Source organism: Lissotriton helveticus, chromosome 8, assembly GCF_964261635.1.
Source record: "Lissotriton helveticus chromosome 8, aLisHel1.1, whole genome shotgun sequence".
NCBI lineage: Eukaryota > Metazoa > Chordata > Amphibia > Caudata > Salamandridae > Lissotriton > Lissotriton helveticus.
In genome coordinates this window covers 424421940-424448002 of record NC_136069.1, presented here as the reverse complement: position 1 = coordinate 424448002, position 26063 = coordinate 424421940, and the positions used below count along the sequence as shown (strand labels likewise).

The 26063-nt window shown below is 43.0% G+C and overlaps 1 protein-coding gene across 3 annotated transcripts in view; it reads right to left on the bottom strand.

Annotated features, from left to right (window-relative positions):
- Positions 1–26063, bottom strand: part of DGKH (diacylglycerol kinase eta) — a 681607-nt gene that overhangs the window by 16721 nt on the left and 638823 nt on the right. For 2 of the 3 annotated variants that reach the window (XM_078657278.1, XM_078657277.1), the window contains exons 28-29: positions 19821–19929; positions 18218–18348 (exon numbers count right to left, since the gene is read on the bottom strand). In XM_078657278.1, coding sequence (XP_078513404.1) covers positions 18218–18348; positions 19821–19929 — 240 coding nt within the window. The remainder of the gene's footprint in view (positions 1–18217; positions 18349–19820; positions 19930–26063) is intronic. The other variant, XM_078657279.1, reaches the window with a different exon arrangement.

Genomic DNA, 26063 nt, shown 5'->3' with positions numbered 1-26063 from the left:
CAGTCGTCCAGGTAGGGGTAGACATGGATGTTCTGCCTCCTGAGGTGCGCTGCTACTGTCGCCAGACACTTGGTAAACACTCTTGGGGCTGTGGTCACTCCGAAGGGTAGGACCTTGAACTGATAATGCCTGCCTTGGATAGTGAACCTGAGGTATTTTCTGTGGGACGGGTGTAGTGGTATGTGGAAATAAGCATCCTTGAGGTCTAAGGTTGCTAAGAAGTCCCCTTGGTTTAACAAGGGAAGAATCTGTTGCAGTGTGAGCATATGGAAATGTTCTGACAGTATATACAGGTTGAGGGGACGTAGATCTAGAATGGGCCTGAGAGATCCGTCCTTCTTCGGAATAAGGAAGTACAGGGAATATACCCCTGTGCCTTCCTCCTCTACTGGCACGAGCTCGATTGCGCCTTTTTGCAGCATCACCACTACTTCCTGCTGCAATAAGTGCAAGTGCTCTGCAGACATAGGCCGTTGCCTTGGTGGGATGTTGGGTGGAGTGGATTTTAACTCTAGACAATAACCGTACTGGACAAGTTGTCGCACCCACCTGTCTGTGGTGATGTTTCTCCAGACGGGCAGGAACTGCTGTAGTCTCCCCCCGACAGGTGTTAAGTGGTCGGGGGGCAGTGACAGAGAGTCACTGTTTGCTTGGGGCAGAGGAGCGGGAGTTGTTGTTCCCTCTGCCACGTCCTCTGGTGCTGTTTCCTCGGTAACCCCCCTTGTTCTGTTTGGGGTACGAGGATTGTGCTCCACCTCTAGAGAATTGTGATTGTTGACCCATCTGTCCTCTGGTGACTCCACGTGCACCTGAGCGACGAAAATTGTTGCCACGAAACTGTTGTGATTGTAGGGCCCCCATAGACTTAGCAGTTTCGGTGTCTTTCTTAATTTTTTCTAGGGTGGTGTCCACATCTGGACCAAACAGTCTATCAGGATTAACTGGCTGATTAAGTATGGTTGTCTGAATGTCAGGTTTAAACCCCGATATGCGGAGCCACGCCTGTCGTCTCAGCATGACGCTAGTGTTAATGGCCCTAGCTGCTGTGTCTGCAGCATCAAGTGCACACTTTATGGCTGCGTTGGAGATCAGTTTTCCCTCTTCTATAAGCAGTTTGGTGCCCTCTTGAAACTGCGAAGGCAGGTGTTCTAAAACCCGCTCTAGGGTGTCGTAATGCGCCCTATCATAACGTGCCAAGAGTGCCTGTGTATTTGCAATACGCCAAAAATTGGCAGCCTGTGCAGCTACCCTTTTGCCTCCTGCCTCTAGCACCTTGGACTCCTTATCCGGGGGAGGAGCTTCACCCGTTGTTTGGGAGTTGGCCCTTTTGCGGGCATTTGCGACCACCAGGGAGTCAAGCGGCAACTGTCCCCGAATGTATGCAGGGTCTGCAGGTGCTGGTCTGTACTTCTTTTCGATACGTGGATTGACCACTCTCGCCCTGGTAGGTTCCTTAAAGATGTCCGCAGCATGTTTGAGGACCCCTTTGAGCATAGGCAGTGTCTTTACTGTCCGTTCAGAGACTGAAAAAGTGTCAAATAGAAAGTCTTCTTCTACTGGGTCAGCATGCATGTCCACATCATGATTAGCAGCTGCCCTTTCAATGAGTGCATGAAAACCTGCAGAATCTTCTGTTGGGGATGCACGTGCAGTGAAAGGCTGTGGGTCTTGCCCCACATCTTGGGTGCCTTGGTCACCAATGTCATCATATGAATCCGGCTGTGCATCTGGTTCATTGATGGGGAAAGTGTATTGGTCATCTTCAACATATCCCTCACCCTCAGAGTGTTCTGGGGAAGGAGTTGGGCTCCTTCTTGGAGGAGGCTGGATAGGTTCCATGAGGCCTGAAGCGTCTTGAGGAAGCCTTTTTTTCTTTAGGGGGATGACATAGGAGTCCACTGGCTGTGAAGTGATCCTCCTCTTGTAAAGGGTCAATTTGCCCGTGTCTGCGTCGATAAAACGCTCAGAATCCTCTTCAGAGTCGAGTACCCGACTTGAAAGTGCCCCTGCCGTTGAAGAATCCGACTTGTTTTGCGTCGATTTCGTTGAAAAGGCCTTTGGCGTCTCTTTTGGCGGCAGAAGGAAGAGAAGTTTACCCGCAGGCTTCACCGGAATGTCCATCGGCTTCTGTGGCGATGGCATCGGAGCCGGCGTAGCACAGGCCTTCTCCCTGATTCTCTGTAGTGAAGAGGCGATGGGGGACGCGTCACTTACAGTGGCCTTTGGCGCCGACGAGGAGGTCTTGACCTTGCCCTCGGATCCGACGTCCTGTCGGCCCTTCTGAGTTTTGGACGATGATGCCGCAGCCGCCGACCCAGAGTCCTTGGACCGATGCGCAGATGTGCCAGCCTTCGATCCGTGTGATTTTGTCGGCTCCGTCACCACCACTAACGGAATCCCAGTCGGAACCGGAGCCGTGTCGCTGGCTTTGGCGGGCTTTGACGGCGTCGCAGCGGTTGACCCGTGCCGACCACCCTTCTTAGAGGATCCCTCCTCTGGCGTCGATTTCGACCCTGTGGAATCGACAGATTTCTTCGACTTTTGTGGACCGGAGGTCGACGGAGTCGATGAAGCAGCGGGTGTAGTCGTTTTTGGTGGTACGGCCGCCATCTTAGGGTCACTCGAATCGATAAGTTTCGGTTTCGTTTTCGGGTCGGCCATTTTAGGTGTAGTCGATACCGTAGGTTTCAGTTTCGGTTTCGATACGGGCTGCGCAGCAAGTATGTCCGTGGCCGGGCCTGAAGGCGGGGCCGTGGCTTGCGGTACGGGGTCTTGGGTAAGGCCGACAGGCGATCCCGTGACCCGATCTTGATTTTCGTAACCTTCGGGGCATAGCTCGCCCCCTGAGCTATCTTCTGCGGCCCCATAAATCTCTTCGACGTCCCCTACCTCGTCGACGTATTCAAGGCCTTGATCCACGACTCCGTCGTCGTCTTCCGGATCTGCCTCGACCTCCGTCTCGGGCGGGGAGATTTGAAGATGATGGCTCTGGTCCTCCTCTTCTCGGTCGCCGAAGATGTTTTCTGGATCCGGGGCCGCTTGTCTGGCCTCAAGGCGCACCGCGCGCCGAAGCTTGAGTGTCTTCTTTGACCTGAATTTTGCGCAGGCCCTGCAGTTGTCTTCGTTATGGTCTGGTGAAAGGCATTTGTTACAGACCGGGTGCACGTCGATATGTGGGTATTTGGACCCACAGAGCGGACAGTACTTAAACGGACTACGCTCCATGCTGGAAAGTTGCGTCGTGTCGCGATGAGAAGGCCTCGATGTCCGAAGAGTGCAAGCACTCCGTTGATTCCGACTCCAAGAGACGAAAGAACTCAAGACCGTGCGCAAACAATACCGACGCAAAGAATACAAGGCCTTTTGGCCGTAAAAAGTTAGTTTTTCTCGGTTCCGACAGAGAGACGTCGAGACCGCATCCGAACCCAATGGCGGAAAAAAACAATCTGGGGATGGAGCCGATGCCCATGCGCACTGTAGTCCAGGGGAGGAGCCACCTATCTCAGGATACTTCGAAGACTCTTCCAGGACAACAATGTGCGATCATCCGGACACAACACTAGGCGGCGATCTAATGCTAAGATATGAATTTAGCAGCCCACATGCCTCGAACTTAAACATTTTACTTAAACACTTCTGCATTTAGACTGCGTTTACATAAACAACGTCAGCCCGTCATTTATTTTATGGGTTCTGATGTTTTCCTTACTTAGCCAATTTGGTTGCAATGCTTCTTACTCTCCTGTTTGTGGATTGGGTATTCCCTCCATGATCACGCCCATCGTTGCCAGATCTCTGATTTATTCTTATCAAGTAGAGCTGCTTCCCTGCCCCCTCGGTTTTGTGTGTGCCTCTGTTGCCTGCTTGCGACCCGGTTTTGTGTGTGCCTCTGTTGCCTGCTTGCGACCCGGTTTTGTGTGTGCCTCTGTTGCCTGCTTGCGACCCGGTTTAGTGTGTGCCTCTGTTGCCTGCTTGTGACCCGGTTTTGTGTGTGCCTCTGTTGCCTGCTTGCGACCCGGTTTTGTGTGTGCCTCTGTTGCCTGCTTGTGACCCGGTTTTGTGTGTGCCTCTGTTGCCTGCTTGTGACCCGGTTTTGTGTGTGCCTCTGTTCCCTTCTTGTGATCCAGTTTTGTGTGGGTGTGGGTGCAAATGCAATAGGTGTCGCATTTGCGAGAGATTAGGCTATTGGCTTTGTAAATGACAATGCCAGTTATTTAGGTTTTCAAAGCCAACACAAATAAAAATGTTGTCATTTACAATGCCAATAGCTTTAACTTTTCCAAAGGCGAAATCGTTGCATTGTAAATGCTTGTTTGAATTCCTTCTCCTTTTCAGATGGTGGAGAAGTAATAGAAGGGGGTTTCTGTACCTTCTTTGATGACTGTGTCTCCTCAGTCCGTCCCAGCCTCTCCTTTACACCTCGGTGAGGAGATTGATTGGCACTGGGCCTCTCAGACCTATCAGAGGTCACTTGCAGGGCCTTAACAGGGGGCTCAGAAGATGTTGAAGGGGAGTACCTACCCCTTTTCTTGGATCTGCTGGAGGACGCAGCTGAGGAAGAATCCTCACTGTCGGATGATAGAACCTCCTTACGAGACTTCCTTTTCTGCAACCAGGTTAGCAAGCGGCCTTCCCTGTCTCTCAAGGTCTTCGTAGAGAAAGTCCTGCAGATATTACAATCTGTGGCCTTGTGATCCGGGTACAAGCAGTATATACAGTCCTTATGCTTGTCCTCAATGTATAGCCTCTTCTTTGAACAGGTAGCACAAGCTCTGAATAAAGCCTTCTTCTCCTTATCAGACATATTAGAGTTGAAAAAGAAGAAAATTCCGAATCTGAAGAGGAATCGGAGCAGAGCTCAGTGGAGACTCCCTTAGCACAACGTGCGGTAGAACATCATCTGAGGCTCTCTCAGGAGGGTTGTATGGGGTGAGGCTACTCTGATTGGTTGTTGCATTTTGTTTTGGTCTCTTTTACAAAAAGAGGCGGATAGGCTACAAAATGAAATGAGGCCTAGGCCTGTCTTTCACTTTTGTACCTACTGCTATGGTATTTTTCTATAACTGAGGCTCCAATTGGATTTTTTGTGTTTTGAACATTTTACGCAAGTTTTTCTCACTCAGCTGCCCCCTCACTTTCTAACTTGTGTTAACTATAGTTTATATAGTGCATAATCACCTGCATTTCTCTTAGCGCTTGGAGAGAGAGCTCAGATACCCTCTACCATCCCGGTTGATCACCAAACAGATGTGTTAAACTGTTTCCAGAACCTCCCTAAATAGAAGGGTTTTGAGGAGTTTCCTTAAGTGGAGGAGGGTGGGTTCCTTACGGAGGTTCTCAGGCAGTTTGTTCCAGAGTTGGGGAATTAGGACAGGGAAGGCTCTGCCACCTTTAGATGCAGTTTTGCCCAAGAGTGAGCCAGAATACCTGCCTCAGACGAACGAAGTATGCGTTCCGGTGCATACTTCACCAGGCTTTGTGGGCAATGCAGAGGCCCTTGAACTTTGCTCTCTGCTTGACCGGCAGCAGAGGGGTGGCATGGGCACTTCTAGGGAGCCTAAAAACCAGCCTAGCTGCGTCGTTCATGGTCACCTGCAGCTTGCTGATCTGTTTCTCAGGGAGGCCAATGTACAAGACATTGACATAGTCCAATCTCGATGCAATTGTGGCCGTCACAATCATCTGTAGAGTAGTGGGCGAGAGCAAAGGGTCCCAATTTCCGCATCTGTCGCATTAGGCCCAGGCAGGTGCCGACCACAGAGGTAACTTGATTGGTCAGGGAGAGGTTGGCATCGATCTTAATGCCCAGGCTCTTTACGACGGTAACTGGCGTGGGGGCAGTGCCGAGCTCTGGAGGCCAAAAAAGGTCATTCAAGGGGTTACCTTTACAGGCGATTACAAGGACCTCTGTTTTATCCGGATTGACTTTTAGTGAATTGTCTGTCATCCAAGTCACCATGTATCTAAGGATGTTTTGTACGTGAGTGTGGGCCTGCGGAGAGTTGTTAATCTGCAGAATCAGTTGGGTATCAACTGCATAATTAAAAACTGGTTCATACAGGCTAAGGCTGCCAATAATGGCTGGAGATACACATTAAAGAGGAGAGGGGATAGAGCTGAACCCTGGGGGACCCCACAGGTAAGAGCACCACTATTTGACATCTGTTCACCCAGTTGGACCCTTTGGGACTGCCCTAGCAAAAAGCACTGGCGGGCCAACCCCACTGATGCCCAGATTAGCAATTCAAAACAGGAGATTTGCGTGATTGACTGTATCAAACGCCGCTGACAGATCTAACAGAATCAGGGGGCTCGCATCTTTGTTATCGGCCCCAACTCTGAGCTCGTCAAGCTCGGCAACATCAACAGTTCAGTGCTATGGTGAGCCCTAAAGCCGGCCTGCCTCACCTGGAGTAGGTGGTGTTCCTCTATAAAAGATGTGTGTGAGGACATGTTGGTCCAGTACTTGTGTTAGAAAAGGGAGCTGAGAAATGGGCCTATAGTTTTTAAAAGTGGCCAAATCTACCCCTGGCTTCTTTAACAAGGGAGTAACCCTGGCTCCCTTCATACTGGTGGGCAAGTAACCTGTCTCCAGGTAGTGTTCAAGTAGAGAGAGAAACTCTCTTTCTAGCCCAGGAAGGGCCCTGCGAAAGATCCTTGAAGGGCAGGGATCTGCAGGGGAGCCAGATTTGACGCGATTCATCAGGCATGATAGGCGTGCTGGATCTAAGTTAGAAAAGACTGAGCTGCTCACCTGGGATACAGGGGGCTAGAGTCTGGTCTGGGGCTATCTGATTTGTTGGAGTGTTATATATCTTGTTTAGAATGTCCCTAGCTTTCTGAAGAAAGAAATCCTGGAATTTGTTGCAGTCTTCCGGCTCAGGTGCCAATTTCTGTTCTGACTTCTGGCTAAGCTCTTTGAGGATTCTGAAGGTTTCCCTTTGTTTGTTTGTAGCATCTGTCATTCTTGCCTCATAATATTCAGCCTTTCTGGCCATAATGGCCTTTTTGTATAGAATTAGCATGGCTTTATAACTAGCAAGTGCGGCTGGAAGGTATAATTTACGCCATAGCCTCTCAGCTTGACTAAGGGTTTGCTTCCTTCTCTGCAGGTCCTCGTTAAACCAGGGGGCTCCCGTGCCCTTCTAACTCTTTTCTTTCGTGCCGGTGCCTCCTAATCTATGGCCCTACTTAAGTTACCAATTAAAACCTCACTCTCCAGGTCGAGGTTACCTTTCGTACATTTTTTACGGGTGGTACTGAGTAGCGTGCCTATTAGAGTATCAGCCTCAATGTTCTTCCAGCTGCGCACCACTCTCCACTCTGGGGGTGGATGTGGCAGTTGTCTAGCTAGCGGAACCCAGCAGCTAATAAGTGAGTGGTCTGATCAAGCGCATGGGCTGATGTCTGTGAGGCTCACCTGTGGCTCAGTCGTCCAAATGAGGTCCAGGATATGGCCTTTAACATGGGTGAAGGAGAGCAAAAATTGTGCACTGGTTAATCACAGTAGATCAGTGCGGTACAAATCCTGACAGCACTGTGGAGATTGGTTGGTCCATCAATAAGGATAGTCTTCAGGCTAATATCTTGGCCAAAATTCTATTATCTTACCGAAGAGATGGCAGTAATACCCCAGCCTCCAGACAGTAAGGATAGACCCTAGCAGGTGGGGGGCAAGCATGTGTTTATGTTGCTTGTAATATTCTCCTGTAAGACCATCTGCCTCCTGGGCTTTGTTTCCCTTCAGTCCTTTGATGGCCACTATTATTTCCTCTGTAGCAGTTGGGTTACTAAGAAAATTGTCCATGCAAATCATCTAGTCATACCGTAGCAATCTCATTCAGGTAGGCCAGTACAAAGTCTATTTTTTCTACCAAACGTGTGGAGTATAACTGTTGGCAATACTGCACTAATTAATTAACAATGTCCTCATTCTTTTTTTATAAATACGTATCCTCGATCTGTGTGCAATTGAATGATACGGTTTCATTGTCTTTCCTCTTTCAGAGTTCCAACAAAGATTCTATGTGGTTGCTCGCCTTCGCCATATTGCCTTTTCAGGGCATGCTTACCTAGAGAGAGTACGTACCTTTCTGCAAGTTCTCTATACTTCTGCAACAGTTTGTGCTGATTATGCAAGTTTGTATTGTGGGTCAATTTGGGAATGTTACTCTGTAGAGGCCTAATTTCTTGCTCCAGATGCACCATTTGGGAGTATATGTCTTGTAAAATGCAAGCTTGTTTGGCTTTTGCAATGCCTCTTATACATACATTAAACGCTTTTCATAAATGTGGCGTGGGTTGTTACTAAGGCTGTATTGTGCTGGGAATATTCTAATACAGCTTCCTATACTTCTCCTTGGAAGACCCAGTCAAATGCTTTAAGGGAATCTCCAGCCTGGACGGCGTAGGATAGAGTAGGGAAAAGTTAATGTCAATTTCACAGGTGAATTAACTAAAAATGAACTGATAAAACTCGTGGTGTTGTATATTTTCTGTTATCCATGACATTACATTAACTGAGGTCAGCCAGTTATTTGTGTGTGACTATGACCCTTGAAGGGCAGAGTAGAAAAGCGTATTCAATTTCATAAACGTGCCACTGCCGCCACATATCAACAAGGCCAAATCGATCCATTATGTCCACTAGAGTACGCTGCAAGTGCATTTTCGTAGAGCCTCGGGCACTCGAGCAATCTATTACCAGACTACATTTCATCCCCACATTATTATGTCTACTTTTAATGCGGTTAAATATGAGTATGGCATTTAAATGTGGGTATGTATTTTGGAAGCATATGCATTTACAGTAGTACTACTTACTACTTCTTGGTCCTCCACTACTCCATCTAGCACAATAAATCTGCCTTCTGGATTTTTTTATTTCTGGTATAGTTTAAAGTCAACCCTGATATGAATCAGAATACACACCCATCTGGTGCAAGTGCTGCAGGAGGAGAAGAACCTGTGCCCCACTCCTCCTGCAATGCAAACCTGTACGGGTCTCACAACAGCAGATAAGTTTCCTGCAAGCAAGCGATATCTGTTGTTGGTGGCCCAGATAAGCTAGTACCCGATTACACTTATGTTGGTTTTTGAGACCATTTTAAGTGCCATGATGTGAACAATAATGGTTTACTGGAATGTGCTGTCATGTACCCTCCTGGGAAACCTCTGGCTAAATTTAAATACTTGAGCACCACTTCTGGCAAATGTATTGTGTACCAAATAGCACGTATGGTCACGAATAGATCCCAAATATCCCACCACCCCACCCACTGAACTGCCGAACTCTCAGTGACATATCCCCCTCCAAACAAATCCCCAATAATTATGCTGGTGAGACACACCATGAGGCGTAGCACCGCTCCGTAAAACTAGGCCTCTTTGAAGTAAATCCCTCCACTATGTCTATTGCCCGGACCACGGTCAAGCATCATTGACAACATTAACATTATCATTAATATAAGGGCTAAAGACTAACTGCAAAGCCTGGCAATATATATGACAGTACAAATGATCTGTATTAATTCTGCGGTGCCGCAGTTGGCTGTGGGGTCTTGTTCATCTGGGGTGCTCAGCATGGGTTGGTGATGGTCCAGGTATTAAGGGGCTTTTTGCAGAAGGTCTTGGCATCTTAAGATCCTCTCATCAGGCACAACTCTCAAACGTGGCTGGTTAAGCATACTATATCTTTATCATGTAATGTTTGTACCACGTCCTGGTACTTCCTGTCTTACATCTTGTACTGTCTTGGTGAATTCAAGGAAAATAGATATTGGAGAGCCTTGATGCTGCAATAGACCTTGTTCTCTTGCCAGTTGTTGTGCCATATTGTGGTCACAAAACTTCAGGAGACTGTCTATAATGGGTCCGGGGCCTCAATTGGACTTACTTAGACAACAAACAGAATTCTATGGTTTCCCATAACACACCCCTTGAGGTAAATTGGCTCATAATTGCCATACTTGCTAGGAAAGCTGCCAAATTTGTGTACTTTTAGAAAAAGGAAAACGTTGAATGGAATGAATGACCAAACTGATCCCTGGAAACCCTAGGGGAGACTGGTGATTGAAAAAATGTAGGGAGTGACTATCACATGTTGTGTTCACTTGGCTAGAAAAGGATCTGAACTAGGACTACGCCACCTCATCTTGTCCATCATCCTGTTTAGATGTTTAATGAATTCAGTGTTGCCAGTTCTCTGTGTTCAATGGGACCCAGGCTGAACTGCCCATTTACTGTAACATATATTTGCTTCTTTCTTTTGAACCTAAGTAGCTAGATATTACTCTGAGCATAATGAATCCAGAGAAAATCCTTTTTCAGACTTTCAATTTAAAAGGGAAGTGAAGCTGTACAGTCAAAGCTTACTTAACTTTTTATATGGTGGTGTGAGGACAACAATCCTATATATGGTTAGCACAGAGCTACTATGCATACTGTCCACTCCATGATACTGTCCACTGTTATTTCTTTTGTTTAAGTTCAAGAAGGTAGTAATAATGATCTCTAATACGCAAAATAGAAAAAACATTGTTCATTAATAGTTCCTGTACAACTTTTGTGTGTACCCTTGTGTTCCTAACACTTAAACTAGAGAAAGGCATGAGAAAAACACTGAATACTGTACACATTAATTGTGACTGCAGCATATAAATCAGCTTGGCCTGTAGTTTTGGGCATAAGTAAGGTATGTTCTCATCATTTCAGACAATCTATATTCTTTCCCTTCGAGTATAAGCAACAGCAGGTCTTGTCGTCAGTACTAGAGTATGTTCTATTAACTTCAGGGGCAAGAGTTCGGCTTTGTGGCTCAGTCCTTTCCCATGGAATTGTGCAGAGAGCTTCCTGAAGTGAACATGCATAGCAGGGAAGATCAGCAGGTGGAAAATGTGTCCTAATGATCCAGGACCACTAGTCAATCTTCGTCATTCAACACCAGCAGGTGACTCAAGGATAGCATTTTAAATCTGTCTTGATGCACAAAAATAATTTATGAGTCTCGGGTCAAAGATGGGCCTGAGCGCTATTATTCTTGATGAGCATGAAGAAAAGGGAATAGATCCAGCAGAAGAAGTAGGGTCTACAGTTGGTAGCCTTCCTTAGTTCCACCTCTCTTACAAAGAGGAAGGATTTACATGGTTTGGGAGGGGTTAAACTGCCAGGAGAAATGGCCCTGGACAATGCCACAAAAGTTGAGATATTTTTGATGGAACTGCTTGCCTTTTTCTTTCTTTTTTAACATTATCACATCAAGTTCTCAGGGATCGTGTTCCTTAGTGATGGCATAATAATCCCTGGGATTGTAAATTCTACTGAGACAATCTTCCTTGTAATGATTGTTGCTCCTCTCCAGTTCCTATTTGGTAAAGCTGGGAGTGGAGATAGACACTCAGAAAGCATTCACTTTTCAGGTGTTTGTAGTAGCCATGCCACTAGCAAATATCCTTTGTCAAGGTGGTGCTTACTTGCAACAGGAAACTGACTTGCTCAGACTAGTCTGCTCCAATAAGGTGAGCACACATGATGGTCAGTTGCTCATTCGAGAGGATATGGCTCAAACTAGATACATGATTGGGCTCCGAAGGTATTTGCAAGATGGGAGAAGAGAATTGAGAAGAAGAGGCATATGTAAAGGTACACAGGAGACGGCCATCTCAAGTCTAGACTGTTTCACATAACAACCCTCTTTCTTGAAGCTACACCTATCCTAAAGTACAACCCCCTCATGTTCATCAGATATACACACATGCACACTCTTGGGGGAAGCGAGTGTGTCCAGTCACAGCAGGCATCAGGGAATTATTACGAAGAGCCAATAGGCAGTATTCTCAATCTGGTGCACTGGTAGAGAGAGGCCAGTGCCCCACAACTATCAATCAACTGTGACCTATCATTAGTCGAGCTGTGGTCTGGTGACAGGAGCCGCCCCCGTTGAAAGGAGTACCACATTGTGGTGGAAGCCTCCTCTTGCAAAGTTGACTACTCCATTGATAAGAAAGGGACTGAAGAATCGTGTAGAACACCTATCAGGGACCCAGATTTGAGTACTTGTGCAAGAAACATTTTGGGTACATCAGAAATTATGAAAACTGGAGCTATGCAGCAAAATATAGCTGCACCAAGGACTTTCAACCCTGAAAAGCCCAAGACATCTCTTTTCAGTCCGGGAGTGAGGTGACACATATTGGCTGTGGTAGGAGAAATGGTACCAGACTACTTCCAATTCCAGTGCGCCAACCATTGGAGGTAGGTCAGCAATTGTGGTTAACCTGCCAAGTAGAACCAAATAGTAATATGCGCACAATTCTATTGATATGTTAAAAAAACAAGATGACACTGGTTATGCTGTGCACAGGCTAAGAAAGTGTACTTTTCATGTAAAGATACTTATTTGGTGGCAAGCAATGTCAGTCATTTAGACATAGAATCATTACCATCACATTTGGGTTTCAATGGAACCAAGAGCAGTGTACAGACACATCACTTTCGGTAAATACACTAACACAGTGTGCACAAAACTGTCCATCATCAGAGCCAAATTTACAATTTGCGAGTGGTACACATTTGTAATGAGAATCACTTTGCATGGATGGTCTAGAATCTGCCCCATAGAGGTAAATAAAACTTCAGTGTAATGATAATTAAGACGATCTCAATAATTCAACAAATATATACCATCAGATCATTTTATTTGTGTTATTAAAAGATGTTGTACAAAGTGTTCCACTACTACCAGACAGTAAGTGGATTGAACGTATCATGCACTGATTACTACAATGTGGTGTATTGAGGTTTTCCAGAGAAAGCATTTCAAGGGATCCAATATATTCAAAATGCCTTTTCGAGAGTACTACTTGGGCTGGCTCCTCAACTGCATACAGCAAACCTTCTAAAAGAATCTGCATTAGCTCCCAGGCCACCAGCATGTACACTTCAAAACACTGTGCTTCTGTCACCAAGCCTTCTGTAGCAAAGGACAGGCATTTATTTCTATCAGACAAACTGATACGCTACTCTCCCAATCATGCGCCAAGGCCCTAGTAGGCTAGGCGCTTGATAGTCTCACTAAGTAGGTATTCTAAATTAGGGTAAAGAGTTCACTCTAATGGCACCTAAATTATAGAATGCAATGAGGGAATCTCGAAGGGATTAAGGAGAATTTCCAGAAATTCCACAAAAGTGTAAAATCTCAGCTTTACAAGTGAGCTGGAAACTGCAGAAGAGGGCTTCAACCGAGATCTAACCATGTTAAGGTGTAGGGCACAGACACCAGAGGGGTAACTATCGAGTCTAATAAATTCTATTGATCATTCGTTCTGCACATTTCAAAAGTCTTCCCATTCCCAAAGTAACAGCCCACAGCTAAACCACCGCTCTGCCTCTCACTATATCTGGAGGCAATTTGTGCATCACACAATGTTTAATCAGTTGTCAGGACATGGACACAAGCATAGGATTGATTTACATGTCTGATCAGATTACGTATTAGAATCCAAGGTGAATGAGAAAGTGATGAATGGTTTGAAAGTGATTGATGAATGTTTCTCTTAGGACGTTGGAGTGACAGAGTAAGATTGCCCTGTGGCGGCTGTGCTAACGGGAGTTTGACTTTTGTGCAGCATGGGCCTGGTCCTTTAAAGAAGGGCTTTTTGAAGGCTGTTGAGATGACAAGTAAGAGAAAGGAGGCATAGCTGATGGGTTTTAAGAGTGTGCAATCTGAGGGCAATTGACAGCTAGAGGGCATTTTCTTGAACTGAGTTTGGTGTACAACCCTGGTGAGCATATTTTCAGATTATGGTCTGCACAAACTTTGACATTAAGGATGCTGTGTCATGCCCTGGGGGGAGATTTTGGGGGTAAGCACTGCCGTTCATGGAAGCCACTAAATAGACATAAAATTCAATATCGACAAGATGAAAAGTATAACTGATTATTTTGCTAACCTGCATAGGGCAGATTCTAATGATCCTCTGTAAACAGACGCTTATTAATTTGCATAGTTAATTTTTTTTTAACAATTAAAATATTCAATAAAATCTTTCCGAGACAGTGACTGTCATAGCAGTGGCGCAAAGAGAAACTTTCCTATTTCAACTGAATCGTTCACTATAACAACCACTCGGCCATCACCTACCCAGCCGGATTTGAGCACAGTTCTCCCCGTCTCCCCGCTGTGTCTCTTTCCTCCCCCTCCCTCCGACGAATTACTGTGTTTTACTATGCTCTGGTAACTGATGTAATTTGTAACTTGTAACTCAACGATCCTCATGTAAAGCGCTCTGACACCTACGGGTCTAGCCAGCGCTATATAAAACTCTTCAAATAAAAAAATAAAATAAACAGTATGGATAGGACCTCTCTAAAAAGAGATTTAGAATCAAAGGACATTTATGAGGTTCTTTATAAGCTACCCAAGACAAAGACCCCAGGGCTAGATGATTTTACGATGGAAATCTTTCTGTAGTTTTCCAAGAATTTGGTCCCTAAGCTGTTTGCAACTAACAACCACTTTTGTCAAATGGGAGGCCTGAGGGGTTATTTATTGAAGCAATGTTGTATCCAGTTAAGAGTCATTTCATATAACCCTTGAACTTTCTTAAATGTTATTCATGGCGCTGCAAGACCTAATGAATCCATGGCATCTATCATATTGCATGCTGCAAAAGCTTATGGATAGGTCAGATGGGATTTTAGTAATTAAGTCCCTAAAGTGGCATTCTTATTGTCCAAAATTGCTCAAATATACTTCTATGTTGCATTCAAGTGTGTTCTGTCGTCCTACTTTTCACTCAAAAGAAGTACCATTCAAGGATGTCTACTCCCTCCATTCCTTTTTATTCCCATATTAGAATACCGAGCCGCGGAAGGGACGTTTGTAGCAGGTACTACGCTTAGTTCCATTAAGCACGGGGTCCCCTCCGTTTTCTTCACAGGCTCATGATGCAATTGGCTTCGTTTTAGCAAATTGCATTTGAAGTTATCACCTTACGCCAGGTCAAGTATCATAGTAGGCCCACTAGGCTTTATTCTACACAAACAGTATTTATGTTTGAGCAGTATTACACTGTCACATGTGAGTAGGGTAGGGGTCTGTGCACCCGTCCTGAAGAAGAATCTTTAGGCTTCTAAACATGTTGACGCACCCAGGAGGTTATGTACATTAATTACACAAAACCTCCACCACACCTTTTTTAACACTACCAGCACAGAGGTATATTAAAATTCTTTATAGCCCTCACATGCCAGGTATTGTTTAACACTCACTTACCATTCACTTCTGACCCTACATTTCACTACCCTCACACACCACACATAGCGATCATATCAGTGCTCCCGCGTATTCGCTGGTTAGTAGCACGCCGCGTTCCCAGAGGGATGCGAAGAACCCTATGATGAAGCATGACATCAAGGGCCCTTTAGGTGAGTGAGGGGTATTTAAAGAACACTATGTGCATCCCACCATTGTAGGAAACACATACCTTTTCCAGACCTTGTTATACAGTCTTTCACCTATTTTACATGGGTGGATTCTCTTTATTTACATTCTTTGGGATTGACAGAATGCTTTCTAGGTTGTGATGGATAAAAGAAAGGTGAGATTTCCTCAAAACAACTTAAAGTGCCTACGTTCAATGGTTTGCCATTATTTTTCAAATGTTCTTAAATAATCTTCATTTTTTTAAACTAAGTAGATTTGGGGCAAAATCTCCATGGTCTCCCATAAGCAGTAATAAGATCTAACAAACTGATATTCTAGTTTTGTTCCGTTTTCTTATAAAAATGTTTTCATTATGTTGCTGACTCCTATATTTTAACTCCCTCTTATGATCAAGCATTTATGTTGCTTGGTACGGTCACATTTTATTGATAAACTGTAACCACTTCTTTGTATATTAATACAAATAAGGGAATGGTATTGGTTTGGAGAAAGTGGATGTCTAGAAGGATCTGTTTTGTTTCACAGCTGGTTACAGAGAAGTGCCTTATTCCTTTTTTAAATTTAGTACAGTCGTATAACCTTCCACAGAACTGTAAAAGGCAGTTAGACCTTCCACAGAACTGTAATAGACAATATGATAATCTGCCTTCTAGATCCATTAGCACCAAAGAAACTTTTCTTTTTCGGAAACAGAATGTTCGATACCCCATTAGCTTTATAAGGAAGATTATATATCAAATTTGTGCTGAATACATGGCTGTCATAAAGGTAATGTTAAGCATGTATTTTTTATTTGCACAAATGAACAGGCATTCTTGAACAGAGTTTGCTTGAGAATTACTGAGATTTGTTGTGTGTCTGATTCTTTTTTAGCTCTCAGTATTTTTTGGGGCGGGATTAATGAGGCTTGGTCCGATTGTCAAAGAGACGCTAAATTAGTTGCCATAATTTTGCCATTTGCAATTAGGTAATTCTTCTTGAAAGACTACTGAAAAAAATCATATAAAGCGCGGTGGAACGTTGTGTGTCAAAATCATAGGTGCAATGGGCACAATTTGTCCTCTTTGCATTTACTATAAAATGTAATAGACTTTGGCTACCCTTGACTCATTTCTTAAAAAACTGTTCACTATTTTCATACAACGTGTTCCAAGTCTGTAAATCTCAAATATATTAAATTGTCCTGTTTTATGTTCTTATGTGTTAGATTGGGTTTAAAAGTCCTAAAATAACAGTTTTATAGTCTATAATCCAATATGAATGTGTACTTCTACATGTGTCTCTCTGTAAAAATGTGTAAAGGAGATTCTTTGTAGTGTGTACTAGTTGACAATTATTGTCATTTTTACAATCCTTTTTGCCTTTAATTTTGTTATTTGTTTTTTTCTCATTCTTTTAGTTTTTTTCCTTTTTTCTCCTTTTAGCATTTTTTTTATTATAAAATGTTACCCCATCATCATATCCGTTAGTATAAATTGTATTAACATTCTTCCATCATGTTTTCATTACTGTTTCATTGAACCAGTATTAATACAGTTATTATTCATACAGACTTGATCTGATTATTGTATTTAATGCTTGTCTTCATTAATTCTGTGTTAATCTCACTAAAGTCTTTGAACTAAAAAGAATCTACAATGCAAAAAAGAATGAAAGATCGAGGCCAGGACTATTTCTATTAAATGGAAGAGGATGGTTTGATGAGTGAAAAAGCATGCTTGATGTTCAACAGTTTGTGATATTGGGAGGTAGTAAATGGATGGTTCCAGAAGGCTTTACTCCTGATTTTTCACACTCAGACAGACGTCTGACTGCAGCAGCAATGACTGTGATCCCCACCTCACCTTCCTAATTGTATATACAAGAGAGGCAAATTGAACACATCACTAACTACACCTTCCCGACTCTCACATGCAAATGTATTCCAGTGGAGCGCCGGCAGTCCCAAAGCACTCACATCTCCCTTTGACTGCACATGGTTCATTTTTCACATAATTATCTCTTTCACAGGACGTCAAGACATTTTAGACACAAGGTTCTGGAACTTTGATCAAGATAATTTAAATTTAGTGCCTCCCAAAGGCCACAAAAATCATAAAATTAGGAACAGAGATTTAGGAACAGAGATCCTATCAATTTCCCATCTTAATGAATTGTGCATTATCGGAGTTCTTTGTCAAAGACGCAGAATTAAGTGATTATCAAATTTCTGCCACTGATGTACATTAGGATTTAGAAATATTTAATAAAAAATGTTTTTATACATAAAATTATTTACTCATTATTAATAAGAACATGCTGTGTCAATAGCTTTGCTGCGGACATACAGTGTAAACAGATTTGCAGTTAATACATTATTAGGTTTGAATATTATATCGATCTGCCACCTTCCACACTGATCCTGTTAGGTAAACTGAGGTGCTTTTCAGAATTTTGTAGTTAGTTAAAGCATTGGTGCAAGAACTGCTACATATGACAAAATCAAGGCTTTGTTTTAACCAGCCGACGTGAGTAAACGCAATGTTATGAAGAATACTTCACAGAAGGAAATGTCCATTTATGCTGATATCCTAGGCTGCAAGTACAGTGTAACACAGAAGGAGTGCAGGTGACAGGACAGTGCAAGTTAGTTTACTGCAGGTTTAACACCAGAAGCCAAGCTACAAGCACATAACAGAAAGGTGGGGAAAAGGGAAGACAGGGAAAGGGATTTTTTTTTGTAGTCAAAGAAAAGTCCCAAAGAGCAGAAGAAAGTAGCAACAAAGGAAATACCTTAAGATCTCGCCTTTCCAGGTGAATTAGCTCAGAGCCGCGGATGTCATGGCGGATGAAGATTTCTTTGTACTCTCCCAAACTGAGCAGATCCAGCCAAGCAGCAACTTCATCCGTGCCCCATTTTTGAACTAACAAAGTTAAGAGCAAAACCCCCTTAATTTGTACATGCTCAAATGCATTACAGCAAAGGTTAGGGGAAAGAGTGGAAAACAGAGTAGAAACGCAGTGCTAGCAAGGGGAAAGGTTGAAGGTGTAGACTACATACAACTACCACTTACATTGTAATTTCATGCAGGTTACAGATCAGCATTAATTGTAAACTAACTACCGTCTCTAAACAAAGGACAGGGTTCATTGCTTTGCAGCCATGCTTTCAGCTTTTTTTAAGCCATTTTCCTCTATAAAGATATTGAAACCTCACATATATTGACCAATTCATAATTTTACGTATTAGGATCAGTGAGGCAAGGTTTAGATGTGTTTTGCAGTTTATTAATCATCTCTGTATAATTTTCAGCAAAAACCATAACAAAGAGAAAATATTGGTTATAAGTAAAATATGTTCCATAATTCGTTTTTGTGTGAAAGGCACCAAGTTTCTTAGTCTGAACACTTAACTGCATACATCATATACAGTAAAGAAAATCCTTGAAATTGAAAAGTAGGGTGCTCAAAATTATAAAAGCATTTGTTGCAGTACAATAACCCAGTGTGACACACATTCTTTGTTGTACACAAATAGGGCCCAACGTCACACACAGAAGTGTATTTACAGGCTACTTTGTTCATGTTTCAGTTTATAGCCTATGTTCAGGATATATGTATAACATATTGTACAGTGAAATACCTGCATGATCTTAAAGCGCCCATTAAAGTGAGAGATGGTGGACATGAAAATTCATTTGTGGTTCCTGCTAAATCTGATTAACTTGAGAGATATTCACATTTAGGGTAGAGTGATAAGAAGGCGGGATTCCGAAGAAAGGCAATGATGGAAGAGAGGTAGACTGAGACTCCCATGTTAGTAAAGGCATTAGCAACCACCCACGGACTGTGAAAGGGTGATAAAATGAGGCCACCCACTTTACACAACTCACACCAATAAAACTGCACTTGTGAGTGAGTCGGAGAGAGAAGAAAAACAATAGTAAAAGCAAAAACTCTGTAAATCTAATTTGGGTTTATATGGCTTCAGCAAATCAAGCCAGTGGACCAGATTAAATAGACAGCGTAGTTCTGGTGGTAGTAAAATAGTACACCGTTATATGCATAAAACTGTCAATGCCATTAGAAAATAATCACTTTTGGACCAACGGAACTGTGCACAAATTCACTGTGCCTCGATCTGCTGATGGCCTGGTTATGGGGCAATTTACAAAACCAGATCCCGATACTGAGCCTTCGAACCTCCAAAATGGAAGGAGGGAAAACTAAATATTTCAATTTAAACATTAAATTCATATTATTACATTGGATTGTGTGCTTAGTGGTACCTAGTCACCATAAATAATGAAATGGCAGCTCTTCATGAATGTAATAGGAGATCAAGATATCCAGCATGACACATGACACAAATTCTGTTGCAGTATCCAAAACATACCAGGCGGAGGACTGGTCTTATGTTTTTGGACTTTTTCCTTTTTAAACTTTGGCACGATTCGAAATACTGTGCTTCTGCTGTTTCTTTTAGCATATTCCAGAGGTGGGTCCTATTCAGAATAGTTAAAAAAAGAAATAATGTAATTAATAACAATTTCAAATGAAAACTATCACAGAAGTACATTCTCACTGCAAACAAAAAAGTCAATTTACGCTTAGTCTTCTATACCAAAATAAGGTTCTCTAGTACCTTAAGAGCACAGATCAATTACAATAATCTCATAAAATGAATTCTTACTCATGAATATTCCATAGGGGTGGAGTCTGTGGAGTTTTGCCCACTCTGAGCTCCAAGCGAAATTCTGAAAAACTTTGCAAACTTACGCGAAGCGGAGTTTTTTCTCTCAAGCGGCTCCACATCGGTAAGTTGGTGAGCACTCAAGAGAAAAGTTCAGGCTCTAGGCTTCCTACAGGCGAGATTTCGCATCGCTGGCAGTCAAAGCAGGTCCCAAACGCTCGCGTTCAGAAATCTGCCATTCGCGTTAATGAAGCTGCCACTCGTGTAGAATGTCTACTCAAGCTTACTTAAAGCAGCAGCATCCTCAGGCGCGACGCGTAGTGCCGCTTGCATTGACTTTAAAGCATGAAACAAACTCCCAGTGCTAAAAATCAGTACGAGCCACAGGACTTAACAGACTCTACCGCCGGCAGAACTCAGCGGATTGTGACAGAGTTTTTCTGGCACTTCGTGGAATTCCACTAAGTAAATCTTCACAAACTCTGCCCAGGCTTATTTTCCAGTATGAACCTGAAGTCCGGGAGGGGGGGGGGGGACTGGATCTTGAATAAAATGTAATGTCAACTACCTTCAGCAAATGGCATATATCTAGTGTCATAATTAGGATTTACCTCCTAAGAATGTAGTGTATATTCGGATAACTCAAGTTGTAAGCAACACCTCCATTAAGCCATTAACATTTCTGGGGTCACGCTTTAAATTTGGTGTGGTAAAATTAGATTTTTTTTTTATTGTAATAAAGATAGCCTTCTGATTAAATAGAAAAGAGGGAATAGGGGTTGTGTTGAAGGGCAGTAGCACGTTCAGTTGTACCAAGAGAGCTCAATTCAATATAATGTGAAAGAATATATACTGAATGTTCCTATCTTCTCTTAAAGTAATTAAAAACAAATCATAAGTGGAGAAGAAACAATGTAGTCCTGGCTTTTGGGCAGGGGTTTGTTTTCCTAATAAAGAAACACATTTTTTTTCGTCCATGACTGATCCACCCCTTTTTTGGGGTCTCTGACCCATCATGTGACCACAAAGACAGCAAACACACCTATGCTATGTGGAGGTGGGATGGGGTGTGTGAGCAATGTGAGGTGAAATATATATACATATATATATATATATATATATACATATATATATATATATATATATATATATATATATATATATATATATATATATATATATATATATATATATATATATATATATATATATATCACAAGACTCGATCCAAATCACCAAACCCCTCTTGACTAGGGTTATATCGCGGAGAAGGAAACGAGAGTCGACCCAGGAATGCAGGTGAGCAATTCGGTGTTTAATTCAGTAATAGCGCAGCCTGTCAGCATAACGTTTCGGCCTGCCCAGAGGCCTTGGTCACACACGATATATATACACACACACACAGTATAAAAATGGTTTACATTACCATTAGTTTAAAAGATCTCTCACAAAATAACGTATTCCTTTTTTTTTTTTGTCCTCATTCACGCCCTTGGTATCTGAGTCATAGTGCGTAGAGATAAGCGTACTATCACAGATAAACTGGTATAGGCATTGGATGATACGAGGTGGTTCGCCCATCAGTACTTCGATATACTCCCACAGCACCACATCAAGTTAACCATCAGGGTAGTATGCTGCAGTCAAATACCCAATTCTGTATCGAATCGCCCTATTGGGTATACAAACGTAAAAGAAAGAGATTGCCAAACAGCGTAATCATTGGACTGCTGGAAAAAAAAAACCCCGGTTACATACTCAACTATGGCCAGTGTAGTAAAGACCAAAAGTTTCTCTTATCTGGATTGCCTGATCTTAGTAGGTCCATTTTAGATGTGTGTAGCACTGAAATGCGCCAGTCCTGCAGGGAGGGGGATAACGGGTCTTTCCACTTCTTACAAATTTCCCTTCTGGCTAACAAGATTCCAAAAAAGAGTAAGTTCTTTGCTGAACCCTGAAATTCTGGTGCAACCCCAAAAATTATAAGAGCAGGACATAGCCGGACTTGGGAACCTAAGGCGGTAGTGAGTGTGAGACAGACCGCATTCCAAAAAGAAAGTAACAAAGGGCAATCATAAAACATGTGTAGATCAGAAGCCGCCACCAGACCACATTTAGGGCATGCCACTGCTGGATTATTTGGAAACTTTGAGAGCCTTTCGGGCGAATAATATGCCCTATGTAGGGTAAAAAGGTGGTTTCGGCGTAACCACGATGGTTTCACTATATTCCACAAGATCTTAAAGGACTCAAACCACAGGTTCTCCACATTTTGATTCGTGATGTGTGCGGCCCACAATGTGTCGGGCAGATGAAACTCACCATCAACCTCCTCCAGTAGTAGGTTGTACCAGAATGAAACCTCTTTCTTTGTTGGAGGCTTGTCGATTAAGAGGGAGACCATATTGCTATTACCCCCTAACAAAAATCTGCCCTTAGCAGGAACCTGTGAGTGTGCCCAGCTTCGTATTTGCAGGTATTAAAACCTGGAGAGCCCTGGCCCTATCCTAGAGAGTAACACCTCCCATGGGAGTAAGCTACCCTCCACAAAGAGGTCCCTCCACTCCTCCAATCCTGCCTCTCTTAGAGGTGCTGCGAGGCCATCCAGAAGCCAACTCGGGGATCCAGGTGAGTTCCAGAGTGTAGATCTATACCAGAGAAATAATCAAGTTTTATGGAGCACCTAAGTTTCACCCATGTTTTAGATATATCTCGCAATACCTTCAATTTTATTTTCTTAAAAAACTTGGGGTCGCCAAACTTAAACAAAAATGCGTGCTCAGCTATTTTTTCCCCTCTAAGTAGTGCTGCAAACATATACCCACAGGCAGAGTTGATGGGTGATTTTAGCAACATCCTGGCATGAGAGAATTGAAAAGCCCACGCATATAGCTGGATATCAGGGGCTGCCAAACCACCCTTTTCCCTACGGCGCCTTAGTTTCTTCCAAGCTATTCTAGGGATGTGATCATTCCAAATAAAATAACTTATATCGCTTTGAAGTTTGGCTATCATAGAGGGTTCAAAAAAAAGAGGGATGGTATTAAACAAAAAAGAAACTTTGGGGAGAATAGACATTTTAATTAAGTTGGCTCTGCCCAATAAAGATAAAGGAAGTGAAGACCATGATTTCATCAATCTTCGACACTCCTTAGCAATGAACGAAAAATTTGATGGAACTATTTCGTTTATATTGTTATATATATTTAGGCCCAGGTAACGTAAAACAGAACTCAACTGAGCCCCTGCCACAGGCTCAGGGTCGTTCCAGACCATGATGTCAGTCTTCGAGGCATTGATTTCATACCCAGACACATTACCATAATCCTGGGCCAAAGCAATTATAGCGGGAAAAGCCGAGCGAAGTTCAGAGGTGAAAACAAGGACATCATCCGCATACAGGGATACCTTCCTCTCCCATCCCTCGAAGTTAAAAGGCTTGATGTTACAGTCGTCACGTAGCCGCTGAGCGAATAGCTCAATATATAAGTCGAATAGGAGGGGAGAGAGAGGGCAACCCTGGCGGGTGCCCCACGTGATGTTAAATGGGTTAGTTAACTCACCATTGACTAATAAAGAGGCAGATGGATTGTGATACAAAAGTCTCACTGCACGCCTACATTTTTCGCTGATGTTAAATTTTCCCAAGACTTCCGATAGGTATATCCAGTTGACCCTATCGAAAGCCTTGGTGGCGTCCAGGGTGAGAACAGCCAGTGGAAGAGATTTTGCAGAAGCCATATCAATTGCTCCTATGAGGTCATAGGTCAACTCATAGAGCTGGCGTCCCTTTACAAACCCCTTTTGATCTGAGTGCAGGATACTTGAAGCAACTGCCCCCAACCTATTTGCTAACACTGACGCAAAGATTTTGAAATCAGAGTTCAGGATGGAGATTGGTCTATATGACCCACTACAAGTTGCCGGTTTTCCTGGTTTCAGTATCAATGTTATTGAGGCACTGTTCCAAGAAATGGGAGGGAGCATTCCATCTTGGAGGATATCATTAAACAATTCGGTCAGGAAAGGGAGGATTGTTAAATTCAAAACCTTATAAATTTCGGGCCGGATGCCCTTCCCTTTATACTATTAATAATTGCCAATCTAACTTCTTCCTGGGAGATTGGATCATCCAAAACAGCACGCTGTTCTAATGAGAGTGCAGGAAGAGAGACTCCCGTCAACCAATCTTCAACTTGTTCGATTTCGATATTTTTGTCCTCACGGTATATTTCACAATAAAAATTCCCGGAGAATGCCCCTGATTTCTTCATCAGTAGAGTATGTTATACCATTGGAGATAATTGAATAGATATTATTTCTGACCTGCTCAGTCTTTGTTTTCCAGGCTAGTAACTTTCCAGCCCCCTCACCATACTCAAAACAAGCCAATTTACTTGCCTCCCATCTCTCTAGAACCCGAGCATTCAGAACTGAGCCCAATTCCCCTTTTAGAGTAACTACTTTATTTTGCCACTCCTGTACTTTGGTCGTAGGGGCATCCGGGTGCATAGCTATATCTGTCTGCACTCTGGCCATTTCCATTTCTCAGGAAGTCACAGCTTCTCTATGGGTCTTAGTCTTATGTGTAGCTTTATACATTATAAGGCCCCTTAAGAAGGCCTTTAATGAATCCCATACACTCCCGGGGGAAGCTGTTCCAACGTTATCCTCCAGGTAATGCTGCACCTCCACATTGAGGGCATTGATAACATCCAACAAGGAGAGCAATGAACGATCAAATGACCAGTTTCTCATATGACTCTTACGAAACCCCTCCAGTTCTAAATAGATGGCCGCGTGATCTGATAAATGAAACGGGAGGTGAGAGACTGATGTCACCAAATTAACCAAAGATTGACTAATCAGAATAAAATCAATTCTTGACTGGTGGTGGTATCTATAATTGCGAAAAGTAACACCTCTTTGTTGTCCATGCAAAGATCTCCAAATATCATTGTACCCTAGTTGCTTCATACTATCCTGCAGAAAAGACCTGGTTTTAGATAGAGGCCTGGCTCGGTTAGAAGGGGACTTATCCAATAGGGGATCTAAGACTATGTTAAAATCTCCTGCAAGAATAACCAGCTCAGGGAATGAATAAAGGTGGGAAAAAAGGGTCTTCAAAACTGACGGGTCGTCCTGATTTGGACCATAGTATCCTATAATAGTGATTGGGGACCCTGCTATGATCACTGATGCAATTACCCATCTTCCACCAGGATCAACCAGTTTAGAAACCAACCTAGCTTTAATTGATTTTTTAAAAATTATTGCCACACCTCTAATATGTACAGATTGCGACGTCATTATACATAGATCGATCCACCTATTCTTTTTAGCCAACAAATCCATTTCAGGTTCATCAAGATGAGTTTCCTGGAGTACTATAATCTGTGCATCAGCGTCTCGAAGGTACTGCATTATGTTATCTTTTCTGGGATTAATACGCAGTCCATTAGTGTTCCAGGAAAGAATGGCTAATGTACTCATTATAACGAGAAAACCACACCAAGACTTTTACCATCAAGGGCAACATAGTAGTATCTATAGCAACACAACAGGGTTTATCAGTTACATACCACCAAGGCAAGAAAAAAACAATCGTATAATCTTCAGACAGCACCCAAAAACTCAAAACAAGATTAGAGCGAAAATGAGGAAGTTTTAAAAAAAAATTCCGTAACCCCCCCCCCCGTGCCCCAAACTACCCCTCCACCCCCCCTGGGAAACTCTTGCTCTATCTATCGGGAGCAACCAGAAGATAGTGCCCCATCCTGGATCCCCGCCCTACCCATGAACGTGTAAAGCCAAGACATTTAAACCTAGACTTTATGCCTTATAGCTATACTGAAAATAATAGTTTATGTTCCACTCTCTTTTTTTTTTTAATGTGTGTATTTGTATATGTGCTTATGTGTGTTTTTTAAATTTTTTTTCAAGTTT